Source organism: Cupressus sempervirens, chromosome 5, assembly GCF_028749045.1.
Source record: "Cupressus sempervirens isolate cs-2001-9-10 chromosome 5, ASM2874904v1, whole genome shotgun sequence".
In the NCBI taxonomy this organism is placed as follows: Eukaryota; Viridiplantae; Streptophyta; class Pinopsida; order Cupressales; family Cupressaceae; genus Cupressus; species Cupressus sempervirens.
In genome coordinates this window covers 533,607,481-533,622,705 of record NC_143122.1, presented here as the reverse complement: position 1 = coordinate 533,622,705, position 15,225 = coordinate 533,607,481, and the positions used below count along the sequence as shown (strand labels likewise).

Here is a 15,225-nt window from a genome sequence, read left to right as displayed (position 1 = left end):
CCAGCAGAACAAATCCGAACATACTCTACCTACCGGGTTACTGCAACCTCTGCCAATTTCAGAACATAAGTGGGAAAGTATCTCAATGGATTTCATAATGAGGCTTCCCAAGGTGAATGGAAAGGATTGTATTTTTGTGGTGGTTGATAGATTGACAAAGTACACACATTTCTTTGCCATCCCCTCAGATTTTCAGGCCGCACAAGTTGTCGATCTATTTTTTAGAGAAGTCTTTCATTTGCACGGGTTACGTCGAAACATTATAAGTGATCAGGATGGTCGATTCATTAGTATCTTCTGGACATAATTGTTTCGATTGGTAGGGATAGAATTGTCACCAAGTACTAGTTACCACCCTCAAACAGACGAACAAACGAAGATTGTGAACAAGTGGCTCGAAAGTTACCTTCGAAACTATGTTTAGGCACAACATTGGGAATGGGTCAAGTGGATACGTCTAGGAGAATATTGTTACAATACCACGTATCACATGTCCATTGGGATGACACCATTCAAAGCTCTGTACGAGTATGAACTCCTCTCCTTCATCGATACAGTGCTAGGAGACAGTCGCGCACGAAGGGCGAGAGATTGGCTTCAAGAGGGATATGACATCCTACGATACCTGAAGGAAAACTTACAGTGGGCACAGAATCAACAAAAGATGTACGCCGATAGACACCGAATGGAGAGGAGTTTCGAAGTAGGGGACTTGGTTTATCTTAGGCTCCAGCCATGTTGACAATCCTCATCAAAGGAAAAGGGAAAAGGAAAATTGAAGCCACGATTTTATGGCCCCTATCGCATAGTTCATAGCATTGGTGAAGTCGCTTACAAGCTAGAACTTCTGGAGGGAAGCTATATTCATAAAATCTTTCATGTTTCATGCCTGAAGAAGGTCGTGGGGCAGAACGCCATAGTAGCCATAGAGCTTTCGCCGCTCAATAAAGAAGGAAAGCTCATATTGGAACCAACCGAGATCATCGAAGTATGTGAGAAGACCCTGCGAAACCGCATGGTGAAGGAATATTTGGTGCATTAGAAACACTTGCTATTGGATGACGGGATGTGGGAGGGCGAGCGCATTCTCCAGCACCTGACATTGCATTTGCTTGAGGACAAGAAAAATTTGGGACGGGAGGACTATAATGTTCCCATTATAAAATAAATCATTAATCAAACTATTGTTAATGAGCCAATTGATTTAATATATCTCGGACCCATTTTTGTTTTGTTTCCATAGTTTGTGTCGCCGTCGGCTATCTTTGTACATTTTTGGAAAGATTTCCCTGACGGTATTTAAGCACGGCTTGTAGGTAGTCATTAGGTATGCATTTTGGATTATTTCTTTGTATTGCGAATTCCAATTGGGATTCTCTATTGTTTGTCATTTCGGAAGTGAAAGATCTTCTCTACTTGGCTATTCTAGTTTTGGTGGGATTCAACCCTTACCCTATTCCGTCGCCTGTAACACTTCGCTCGGATCTGGCACATTGGAGCATCATCTTTCGGCATATAATTATTGAAAGATATTCATGTTGAAATCTTCTTCTTGTTTGGTTTTCATATGATAAGTTCAGTCTTAATAGTTTAGGGTGCATAACTATCTTCCATATATACTTCATCCCGATTGGTAACCTTCAATGTAACTCCGTATTGCAACTCTACCACTGTATGGCCTCCTAGTTCCCCGTACTAGCTCCCTTGCTAACTATACTACATTCATTGTTCATTGTACTGCCCACATAACCTTCCGTACGACACCCATAGCTTACTGTATGGCCTGCATAATCTCCCGTATAGCCTCCATAGCCTGTCGTACAACCAGCATAAGTATACTGTACAGCCAACATAAGTATACTGTACGACCCTTTCCCATGTCATCATACGATATCTTCTACTCCCCACCATACCATATAGCTTGAACCATGCCGCCTCCCCATTGTCTGTACGTTGGCAAAGTAACATCTGTACACCATCTCATCTCAGCCATACTAGCGTCCAGATCATCGTACGTATTCCATCTGACTGCCAAATTGTATGAGAAAAGATTGTTTGTGAGTCGTATATGGTAACAAATCATTACAGCCTCCTCCAACCAGTTTCTATAATTAATTGCCACTTAGTAGGACGAACAATAACCATGTCTACCTCATACCTCAATAGTAGAATAGTCCGATATGCATTTTGAGGAAATAGTGTATCAATAACTGCTCCAATAGTGTCTTCATGCTCAAACAGATTTGAATCAACAATGCCACCATTCATTTGTATTCCATCATAAGCTAGTTTGAAAGATGAAGGTTCTACCAAGTGAACATTTAGAAGAGATATCTCGTCAAACCCATTATGTATGACAAAAGGTTCAACTAATTCTCTACACCTTATTTGAGTCCTCTTAATATCTTCCATCATATGGTATACAAAAAATTTGTCTCTTGAATCCACAAGGTATACCTCATGTTTGACACCCTCAACTTGAGTGCCAAAATTGGAAGATGCAACATTATTACCTTCATGTGACATGGGTTCTATCTCATGATTAGATCTTCTGTTGTAAAAATTATTATAGATGTCATAGATAGTAACATAGAGACACATCCCCCCACTTTTTGCCCGACGTCCCAAAGACAGGGATGCATTGGGGACTTCGGAAGTCTGTCCCCCCGTCCCCAGCGACACCACCAAATTCCACCACCTCCGCCGAGGATGGGGAACATCTCGATGTTGACTATTTGTTGATTTGATTATTTATGTTCAATGTTCGATGTTCCAATTCAATGCAATGTTCAAGTCTTTACTCTTTGTATCTTTATATCTTATATTGCCATACATATTTTTATAAGTAGCTTTATAAGTACCATATGTATAGTATATACAACATCCTCTGTCCCCCGCCACCATCCCCCTACCGTTGCCTTGCCATCCCCAAATTAGGCCCCTCTGTCCCCCCGTCCCAGAAACTTGTTGCTTTGTTCCATCATCCCCTGTCCCCTAGGGCGGTGTAACTATGATGTCATACCTTGCGTCAATTTTTCAACATTTCCAAACACCTCTTTTGTATCTATATCCATGAGGGGTATGCTCAATTGGAGCTCCCTCAAAGGTGATTGATGATCTCCATGATGCAAACTGTGTAGTAATTCTAAAATCATTCCTGTCCTCAAGCCCACACAAATCTGAAAGCTCCTCGTACTCTACCATCATAAGAGGTTCTCCCTTTATAGCATGGGTGCCACTCTCATCCTCTGTTATGGCAGCCATAGAAGATTAAATTTCTGCTCTGGGTGATGCTTGAGCCAAGCTCAATCCTTCACAAAGTTCATAAATCTGAATTTTTTAATTCTTGAAGGGCCATCTGAGTACTCTTCAAAGAATCTTGGGTAAACTTAAGCTCATCAAGTTTATCTACCTCCTCTTCTTTCCCTTTCAGTGCATCAAAATAGATCTGACCAAGCTGCACAAGAAGGTGATTTCTATCGGAAAGTAGTTGTATGTAATTTGTTTTCATTACCATTAAGGCTTCTTTAAGTGGCCATGAATCAAAAAGAAAAGTTCTCCAAAGTCCACATTCATCCGTGAAGGCCTCCAACAACATTTTCCATTAGCTTATGTGCGTCATCAAAATGTTTAATGGCTGCAATAATCTGGTCTAATTTACCTTCAACTGTGCTGTTAAATGATATGACTTCTGAGACCTATCAACCCCATACAAACTTTCTGATTTATGATCAGCATCATGCAATACTAAATTCAGTTTGTTTTTGAGGTTAATATTAACATCATCAATGCCATCCTTCATGCCCAACTATGTAGGTGAAGTGGGAACAACAATGTGATCAAAAGTAGATCCATACCAAGCAGGACCTGCACCATATGTAGGGACCATTATCCCGAACCAACATAAGCATCAGCACTTACATAAGATGTGGTCATTATTGTTGGCTGATTGGAAGACATCTTCATATGGACTATCAATATGCCCATCATATATACTAGTGTGATCAGCCTCATAGGATAGCTCTACCTCCAAGCTTCTCGCCTAGAATCTTGTGCAATCAATAACATCTTTCTCATGATCATGTGTACGCTGCAAGTCACAAGTACTTGGTTCCTCTTCCTTTTCCATCCTCTTGTCAATGGCAACTTGTGAGTTTTTCTTCTTTCAAGGATGTTCCTTCTGGTTTCATCTCTTTACTCTTCTTATGCATTTCAGTTTCTCCATCTACTTTGCTGCTATAGATCTACTTATCTTCCTCACTAACCCCACGATTATGATGAGGTGTCCAGGTCTTCTAACATGTGAAACAGATCTTCTCTATTCTCATTTGTTTCATGCTTTTTTTGGGATACCCTGCAACTTGCATGCTCATTGAGTCTAGTTCCTCTCTATTTGCTGTCTCTTTAGTTTCTTTCTCAAGCACTGGCTCAATACTTGTTTTCCAATCACCTACTAAAGTGATATCTTCAATATGCTTTTCTTCAATGGCTAGTTTGGAACTTTTGTCACTTCTAGGCTTGTTAAGATATGATAGTGTCGGTCACAATTCAAGAATATACCAGCATGGCAACTGTATGCACGTGTGTGCATTTATGTATACCAGTTCACCATGTGAACTGATATACATGCATACCCACACATATGGATAGACATTACAATTATCTTGCCGGGATCATCCGTGCATTGAACTGATATTATCATTATCAAACTAAGCATGAAAATCTAAGTGATCAGATTGTATCCATCTCTTGTATCGGCCAATAAATCCCTGATCAAGATTGATTGAACGAAAATAATATGGGATTGAGTTATGATCCTCTATATTCAGATCGGAGGCTTTAATGTTGAAATTGGCTTAGCAAATAATCATGCCCCATAACCATAGGGTCTCTTGATAATTTGTTTGTTGACTAATTAAGTTTATGCCTTGGTGTCTCTTCAAAGAGATATGTAGTTGAACAGTCACAACCGCCCCTTATATGCCTTTTGATTGCAATATATAAGATGACTGATCACAAGAGATAGATCATCGAAATCAATAAATGTTCTGCCTCTTGGGGATCGAATACCACTACTTCTAATTCAGACCTGTGAATTTATATTGAGTATTTTTCAATACTGATTGAGAATTTTTAACATGGTATCAGAGACAATTTTCTTATTTACTAATAAGGAGCCTGCCAGAAAATTTAACAATGTCCACGTTGAGAAGTATCAAATGCTGGTGGCTGCTGCAAATGATGTGGTTGCATCACTGCATAGAGACTAATTGTTGCCTCCAGTTATGGTGATCTGGGGCCGTGCTGGATTGGGCAGATTATTGCCAGAAAGAAATTGTGGCCCGACTTGAGACTAAAGTGATTCCTTAATGGCAATTCGGAAACCCTTGCAAAGCCATGCCACTCCATTTTCAGACTCGCCATTCCTTTCCTAGCAGTATTCAGGAGGTCCAGGTAGTGCCCACGCCTTGGAGTTGTCAACCATTTCCAATTTTTTTTGGGCGTTGCATCAATGGAGTTATAAGAGATTGAATTGTTTATTACACCTGCCCTTGTCTTCTCAGTGCCATATTCAGAAATGTCAATGACTGTAAGTGACATTAGACTTGTTTACTGAGTCTTTGGTGATGATTGGATGTGTATGAAGCAATTGACAGTATATGATGTGTTTAATATGAGTTTGGAGAGAGTCCTTGTTGGATTCCCACTATTGTTCAAATGATGATTAGGATATATCAGAACTTGAACATTTATGTCATTTACAAAATCGTTACGTTGCACATAGAAACTTGGTTATGTTCTTGAGACCTGAAGAGTACATGTTTGGATGTTTGGGTGTGAAGTTTTTTCACAATGCGGAAGAATAAAGTTTCATTAGGATCTTATGAATAGATCTGAGAGCAGGGGAGTGTGAAGGAGAATGGGCATTTCTGGTGAATGGGGCAAATTCAGCCTCACGATTTAGACCAAAAGCAGTTGGAGCAGAGACAAATCAATCCTACTTTGACATATATTGGTGAAGATGTAAAGCCAGTATTAATGGATGTTCTTGTACGAAAAGAAGATTGGTACATTAAGCATGCTACCAAATAGTGTGTAGGACTCAATCTTATGATAGTAAAGAAGTTTTCATTAGTCATCTCATCCTCATGCTAGAGACTATAGGATCTAGATATCTTCTATGATTAGAATTATGAGTATCCTTCTATAACGAGAGAGTCTTGTTAGAGGTAAACTTAGAAGTCAGAAGGTTGATGCATGAACTTGGAGATTCAGAAGGGAGTCACTTTAGCATGAATCTCTGATATAATAAGACGAATACATTCTTGTACGGGAAGGAGCTCAAGTGTGAACAATGTTGTGATCATTAAAACTAATAAATCATGCTAAAGTGAGGCTCTTGAAGTGAATATCTTTGATGATTGAGATTATGAGTATCCTTCTATATGAAGAGGGAGCCTAACATTTCATTCATGCTACTAAAATCAAGGTATGCCTTTATAATAGAGAGAGTTGCTGTAAGATTTGCCAAGTTGATCTTAGATCACATTGATTTAGAGGGAGTAGACCATGGAGATGGTTTCTAGACAAGGTACATTATCACTAAAAGAACAAATGGCTGATATTCTCACCAAGTCTCCTACCAAAATAAAGTTTGTCCATTTGTAGTTGTGAAGAATGAAGCTGTTGCTGAGAGGGAGTCTTAGTCTTAGTGATTTCTTGAAATATACCTTTTTGGATTCTTTTTTGTAAGAGAGAAGCTTAATGTGGAACCCGTGTTCCACTCTCTTGGGTAGTTGTGATGGATCCACCCTCTAATATGGTTTATGGTGGATGTCATGCGTGTGACGCCATGACAACACCATGTGAGACAATCTGTGGTGGTTCTATGTAAACTCTTGTGTCATGTGTGACTCCATGACTTTATGGGCCCCCCTGTGTACATTATTGAAAGGTGACGATCTTTCAGATAATGTACACTTGTATTCAACATTATAAGGTGACAACTTTACATTGTTCACTATCATGACAAATATCATGTTGACTTGATATTCATGGAAATGTCTTGATAGTTAATATCTCTTGGACTTATTGATAGATATCACGCTGACTTGATATCGGTTGTGTATCAATAAGTTCTTAATGAGAATATCATGGTGGATATTATGTGACGTAATATCCTTGGACATGCCATGATATGTTATGGTAGACATCATGCGATGTGATGTCAGTGCACATATCACAACTAGGATATACGAATGTCATGTGACTTGATGTTCTATATACTCCTTGATATCATGTGTTAGGTGATATCTAAACTAGTTCATACTTAGTTATCTTCCCTAGCTAAGAGGGAGTGTTAAGATATGATAGCGTCGGTCAGAATTCAAGGATATACCAGCATGGCAGTTGTATGCATGTGTGTGCATGTGAACTGATATACATGCATACACACATAAATGTATAGACATCAAAATTATCTTTGCCGAGATCGTCCTTGTATTGAACTGATATTATCATTATCAAACTAAGCATGAAAATCTGAGCGATCAGATTGTATCTATCTCTTGTATTGGCCAATAAATCCTTGATCAAAATCGATTGAATGACAATCATCTAAGATCGAGTTACGATCCTCTATATTTAGATCGGAGGCTTTAATGTTGAAATTGTCTTAGCAATTAATCATGCCCCATAACCATAGGGTCTCTTGATAGTTTGTTTGTTGACTAATTAAATTTATGCCTTTGTGTCTCTTCAAACAGATATGTAGTTGAACAGTCACAACCGCCCCTTATATGCCTCTTGATTGCAATATATGAGATGACCGATCACAAGAGATAGATTGTTGAAATCAATAAATGTTCTGCCTCTTGGGGATCAAATATCAGTAGTTCTAATTCAGACCTGTGAATTTATATTCAGTATTTTTCAATATTGATTGAGCATTTTTATAAAGGCTGATACGTGACTGCTGAAATTGTATCATACAAATTTTTGCAAACTCCTTTTGCAAATAGATCATGAGCTATCTTACAATATTGTTCCTTTGCCCAAAGAGTCATGTAATGTAGCCTTGGATGCCAATCCATGCAATCAATGAAAGGTAGATCTTTTCCAAAATTGACAATCCTTTGATTATTTACATAAGTTGCCGATGAGGATGTTTTTCTATTTTTATTTTGGATGCATCTATATATATATTTATTTATATATGTGTGCAAAGAAATGCAAGAAATATACAAAAATAAACCATTCCATAGTATGATACTTCACCATTGATAGTTCGACTTCAAATTTCACATACACAAATATACAAATTGAAAAACTAACTAGTTAATTACTCAAGTTCAAGATTCCGATCCAATTTTAATTACAAAATCTAAACTTAGTTCATGACTCAATGTTGATCAATCAAGAGTCAAAAATCAAGGTTCACTAATCATATTCAGTCATTTAGAATCCTAAGGATTCTCAGGAAAAATCCACATTCTCATCAACTCCAACTGCAAGAATTGCAAGTTCAAGATCATTTGAACCAAAAATGGTTCCACTTGTGCTAGATGCACCACGTGCCATGATGCTATCAGCAGCATTATCTGTATTGGATGACAGTTTCTTGTATGACAGTTGTCTGGCCTGTGGATGCTCTCTGCTGCATCCGGATGCATCCGGGCAGCATCCAAAAGCACCAGCGAGTAATGCATCCTCATCAGAATCTGGATGTTCTGGTAGAGAATCGGTGTCTGAGATTATTACCAATAGGATGGCAAGTTCGATTATCTGATAGCACTAGAAGGACCCTCAGCTAATTGCTCTTCATTGAGTCGGCTTACTTTAATCTTTACCAGAAAATATATCAAGCCTCCATTTCATATTAATAATCGCCCATGGTGAAAGATGACAGATATCAGTATCAATATTTGAAAATTACTCAGAGTGTTAAGCAACTGCAGCTAGAACCTTACTATCTCGATAGAGCCATCTGAATATTCAATTCTATAACAGTCACCAGTATTAGGAGTGCCACAATAGGAACAGATTTCCTCTTGGATATATTCTCAGAAATGACAATATTATTTACTAATTGACCCATATACAACCATTCACAAGTTTCAAAATATATGAATCTCAAATATTGATGTTTGCAAGGGGTTCAATAAGTTCCATGGTAACAACAAAAATAAAGATTCCAAAAAAGTATCATCTCTCATAATAAAATGGCTCTCATTTGTATTGGCCCCATTATGAATATTTCTCCAAATAGAATATTCAGAATCAATCTTTATTTTTTTCAGCCAAAAGATTTCAAACAATAATCAACTTTAAATCCATTTACATATTTATTTCTAAAGCAATAGCAGTGAACCTTATGAATTTGGTACAAGTGTGTATTCCATCACGAATCCACTTCTAGGAAGAAGTACTAGGGTTTTGTCCAGCTCTTTGATTAATCTAGCAAAGGTTTGCGTCAGACAGTTTCAATAATACTCTGAACCTATCAAAATTAATTGCAATCAATCTGATGAGCCTTCTTGAACTTTCAGTCTCATAATGTGGCTTCTAGAATAAGAGGGATAAATTAAATAATTAAAGTGGTTTATGATAATATTTTATTATTTAAGTTGTCACTTATTAGTCAAATCAATTAAAATAAAGGCGTCCTTTCAATATTTCATTATTTGGGACAACCTTAAAATAATTAATTCAACTAATTCGTCATGCCAGAATTTGGGGACATTACAAGTTTTCGAGGAGAAATGACCTGGTTTTTGGAGCATTATTTCTGCCCTTCCGTGGTGCCTTGGACAACACAGGTGATTGGAATAGTTTTCAGATCAAAGAAAAGGCAGGTTTAAAGATTGTGCAAATAATTTTCCAAGTAACCTAAGTGGCTGTTAGCTTAGTATGTCAGACCTACAAGACAGCTGGTTGGGAGTCCATTAGGTCTTCAAGAGATAACTTTCGGCCATTCTTTAAGTTGAATTATAAGACCTTTAAGGTCTTTCTCTTATTAGTAAATCTTGCAATTGGAGTCTAAAGAGTAATCTGAAGCTTTCAAGTAGTGACTCAACCTCCTTACTAGCATATTATTTGTTGTTATTTCACAACTGTTTATCTTGCAAGAAACTTTGCATTCCATTGTTATCAATTATAGCTTTTTAAAACAAATTCACAAAACTGCTTCTGCAACTTTCTGTCTAGTTCTTAAAGATAACATAAGTCAAACCCAACAAATATTGATACAGGAAACCGGCAGGCTATCATCAGTTCTTCAGTTTGTCAGTGTCCCAGGAATAGGTTGGGACGTTACATATTTCCTTTATTTTTCCCAATGGTCAATGGGGGTGGTAAAAAATGAAAATAGTTAAATTTAAGTTGTTAAAACGTAACTGTAAATTATATTTAAAAACAAATGACATTTAATTATTTTAAATGGCTGTTACAAGTTGGTTTAAAAGTGGCGTCAGACACAAAGATCTCTATTATGCAAATAACATACAAAGGTTACCAAGTCTCTAACATACATAATATGTTTTTATTCCTATGAAAATGAAAGACAAACCACTAGAGACCTTTGATGACACATGGCTGTGAACTAATGCACTGTATGAATTAGAATGCATAGCCAGTGGGCCTTATCAATTGGGTAGGTGAGTTGATAAACAATACATGCAAGTTCCATCATCGCCCAAATTCATTGCATGAACTGCAATTGGTCATGTATGTCGCATGCAGAGACTTGAATATGTTGAGGAGTGAGAGCCTGTTGATTGATGTAGATGAGTACTCATTTGTTGGTGTATGCTTTAGGTTAAAAAATGTAGGTCTGGAATTTAATATGGCCTCCTAGTGCTATAAAAGGGTGCGATTGGAGGCATTTCCCCCATTTGCCAGTAAGGGAGATAACAGAAATGTAGCTATTTCTACATTTACCTATGGAGGCTTCATATATTTAACTGAAATCTTTTTTGAGAGCCTCTGAATCAGCTTGTTTTTGGACATTTAATGCATTTCAATATTTGTAAGCAGCGTGCATGTGGCCTTTAAGTGTTCATAGATTATTCTAAAGGATTGGAATTTTATTTCTAAATCCATCGTATATTTGATTTCTTTGTCGTATCACTTGTTTTTTATATTCTGGCATTATCCCAAACCTGATATTTAAATATTTTTTGGCAAACCTGTCCTCAGCCCCTATCTTGGTAATTTATGGTGATTAATGAATTTGGTGATAAAATATGGATAGAAAAGAATAGCTTGCTTGAAATTTGATCTTTCTCCTGAAGATACATTATCATTGCAATTCATTGTAATGTTTGCAGGTCATACGACTATCAGCGGCTACGCAAGAACTTCCAAACTCCATAGTCTGCAATGTACATGGTGTCAACCCCAAATTTCTTGAGATTGGCCAGAGAAAGGCTACTGAGATACAACATGGGCTTAAAGTCTTTCCCAAGGGAGCATACTACATTGGGAAGATGGTGTGGAGTAAAGGCTATAGAGAACTATTGGATCTCTTAGCTATACACAAAAACCACCTGGAGGGATTGCAAGTTGATGTCTTTGGAAATGGAGAAGACTCAAAGGAAGTCCAAGAAGCAGCTCACAAACTAGGGTTGGCTATAAATTTTAATCCAGGAATTGATCATGCAGATGAATCACTTCACGGGTGTGGTTATGTAGATTCACTTCATCTCAGTCTCATTGTATTATTGTTAAAAACTTAAATGCAGTCGGTTTACTAATTTGACACCTTCCCATTCTTGGTCTTACAGGTACAAGGTGTTTATCAATCCTAGCACTACTGATGTAGTTTGCACAACTACAGCTGAAGCTCTGGCCATGGGAAAAATAGTTGTCTGTGCAGATCACCCATCTAATGAGTTCTTTAAATCATTTCCAAATTGTCTTACTTACAAAGACTCACACCAATTTGTTGAGAAGGTAAAGCAGGCTCTATCCAGTGAACCTTTGCCACTGACAAGTGATCAGCAACATGTTTTATCATGGGAAGCTGCAACAGATCGATTCATACACTGTTCCGAGTTGGATGATTCCCATGGCAGGAATGATGAATCCTTACCATTGGTCTCTTCTAGACGAAAAAGAACAATGCCATTGTCAATGTCAATGAGTAAATTGAAGCGGTGTGTTGATGATGGATTTGCATTTACACATTATATTGTTTCTGGCATTGAACCTGCCAGGATTGCATCTGGTGCCATCCCTGGTACAATACACCCAGATGAAGATCAGTGCAAGGACTTGGGTATAACTTCACCTTATGTGCCACGACCTTTGTATAGGTGGTAGTACTCTGTATTTCTAGGATTTTTCGTGTTTCTTATTACTGCTATAATCAATCTAGGAGCGTCTTTATTGTGATTGAACATTTCTAGTTGTAAATGGTTTAGTAAAATTGAAGCTAAATTGTATGTGAATGTGCGGGGGTTGCATAATTGTGACTAGTGTACAGGCTGTAGGTTACCTTAGCAATTTCCATAACCTGCAAGTGCATGGATAATAATATCTATCAGTTGAGGGATTTTCTAGGCATTGCTTAGTGGCATTCCCACATCTTTATGTTTTTTCTATTAAGGAAAATAAGTGTACTCGGAGAATCACATTCTCCGTCACCAGCTCCTAGGCTTTTACAATCCTATGTAATTGTATTTTTAATTGCATCCTCATGCTTCTTTTAGATATTGTCCGCCATTTTGATTCTTTCTATTGTAAATAACAATGTTTTCAAGTCACTTTGATCTGCCTTGGTCATTTATGGAGATTATGTAATGTTTTTCTTTTTCATATTCCTTCAAAAGTTCCTCCTCATGTGTGTGGTGTCTCAACAAGTGACAGCTTTTATATATATCTGTAGAACTATACCTCTTTTTTCTAACAATATGATTATCCTCAGTTGTTTCTGACTCAAATAAAAGGAAAAGGAAGAAAGCTTACTCATCTAACTGTTTATTTGATCTTCAATTGCCAAGCCTCTATAGATCTGTAATTGAATTCTAAAGATATTGTAAGCAAGGAAAATAGACTTTTGCTTGATCTAACCAAATAATACCAAAATTCTCATTTAAACTTTGCTCGTAATACAAATCTTGGTCTCTATAAAATCAAAATATGTGCAGTTGCAAATTTGGTTAAGATTAAAATACCAGGTTTTGTGGCAAGCAAGAATCTCATTCCTATTGCTAACAATATTTACTTAAAATGCTTCTCCTGTAACATATTCCTAGTGTTTAGTTAAATTAGGATAATGGGTACCATCTAGATATTAAGCAATATGCCTTTATAGCTTATGCTGCATTGCAAAAATAGATGCATGGTTAAACTTGGCATTTGCCTGATTGGAATTTTCTTGAACTTCAGGATAATCTGTAAAAGGGTATCTTGTCGATCGTTTATGATTAAATATAAATAACCTATATCTACTTATTTAGGAGGTTTCTCTGAACTTGTTATGTAAAGTTCAAATTATTAAATATGTTATGACCAAAGTTGGGTGAAATATGGGAGGCATGTTAAGCATTACTTAAGCCAAGCAGTTGGCATCTTTTTTGCAGGATTGCATTTCGTAAGCGATAAATTGTATAACTTAAAAAAACCTAACAAAAGTGGCATAGTATGCTATATAATTATTAACAATTTTCCTTTTAAGACATCATAATTGTAGGACACCAAACTTCTATCTGATGAGCTGAGATTAAGTTTGCTTAAACACATTTGTATGTGCAGTAAAGGCCCCACCTAATACCAAGTAAGAGCTCTTGTAAAAAGAGGTCTATGGGGTTGCACTTGTAAAATTGTTACAGATAGCTGACGATTTTTCTTTGAGATTTGAGTATCATACGAACACTTATCTGATGAGCTGAGACTAACTAAATACACTTTTATATGCAGTTAAGGCTGCACAGCATACCACGTATGAGCACTTGTAGAAACAAGTCTGTGATTCTACTTCTAAAATTGGTAGAGGTAGCCAATAATCAAAGCAGTTTCACAGAATCAAGCATCGAGGAATGGAAGTTTGACAACCAAAATTGTATCCAATAAACAGGAGAGCAAATGAAACAATGGATTGAAACTATGCACGTATTAACAGAGATTGACTTGACTGTAATATGGTTGTGCATGTTTTACTATTAATTGTGTTGATACGTTGACTATTTTTGGTGATGATTGTGAGTATATAAAAAACATTAACTGTAAGGTGAATGTATAATTGTCCTTTTAGTCATTGGTTCACATACGTTTCACTAGAGAAGCATGATTAACTGTTAAGCCTTTTCTGATGAATGGCATGTCGTAAAGTTAACTTGCAATCAACCTTCTAGTGTTCAGTCTGCATCAGTTTTGTGAGGAAAAAACATGGCTTGGTTGTTAATGCTTTCTGATGGTTCAAAATATGTACAAATGGCATATATTGTAAGGAGAATGTGCAATTGTCCTTTTAGTGTTCTGTTTGCATCAGTTTTGTGAGACTAGCATGGTTTGACTGTTAATCTTTTTTCTGATGAATAAGAAAGATGAAGCAATTCATTGATCTGATTGCTGAATTCATGAATGTTCAGTCTATCATTACAGTGACTAGAGACTTTTTCCTTTGTGTCAAATTTCTGAGGGAACAAAGTCTTCACAAACAAGTTGCTAATCAATCTAGTAGCGTGAGTACTGTAAACTCCATTTATGTATTATATGTTCCTGAATATTCAAGGTGCTCACAGTTTCTTAACTTCTTTTTATTTTTTCAAAGCTGAATGTCAACATTTTTTCCATGCACAGTAGCATAAAATACTGAAACATAGATAGTTGAAACTATTATTCTATGTTGATATTGTAACTTACAATCTACAACCACTGATATCCTCATTTACAAGATTGAGTGCATCCTCCCACTAATGCTTGTTCATGCGTTTTATATAGTTTGTCGCTTTTAGTTCTACCAGATTTATGAATATATGTAATGGCAGTCAATTCAAGAAGCAATATAGTACTCTACTCGGTGCTGCATAAATATTTGATAATGCACAAATGGCCTAGTGAAATAACCCCACACCAAACTTTTTAATTTTGCAATACAGAAAATGCCAATACACGTTCATGCAATTTTTTATCATCAATTCAATAGTCTGGGCAATGTGAAAGCATACGGTGTTTGGACAAGACTCTGTTGAGATGAATGCATTGCTGACATGTAAAGATGAG

At 36.9% G+C, this 15,225-nt stretch overlaps 1 protein-coding gene across 10 annotated transcripts in view; it reads left to right on the top strand.

Annotated features, from left to right (window-relative positions):
- Positions 1-14,473, top strand: part of LOC149557050 (digalactosyldiacylglycerol synthase 2, chloroplastic-like) — a 102,466-nt gene extending 87,993 nt beyond the window's left edge. For 6 of the 10 annotated variants that reach the window (XM_089831719.1, XM_089831721.1, XM_089831716.1 and 3 more), the window contains 2 exons: positions 11,328-11,677; positions 11,784-12,816. In XM_089831719.1, the coding sequence (XP_089687845.1) occupies positions 11,328-11,677; positions 11,784-12,321 (888 nt within the window). In that variant the 3' untranslated portion in view covers positions 12,322-12,816. Of the gene's footprint in view, positions 1-11,327; positions 11,678-11,783; positions 12,817-13,920 lie in introns of those variants that run through there. The other 4 variants (XM_089831720.1, XM_089831717.1, XM_089831725.1 and 1 more) reach the window with 1 other exon arrangement.
- Positions 14,474-15,225: the final 752 nt, after the last annotated feature.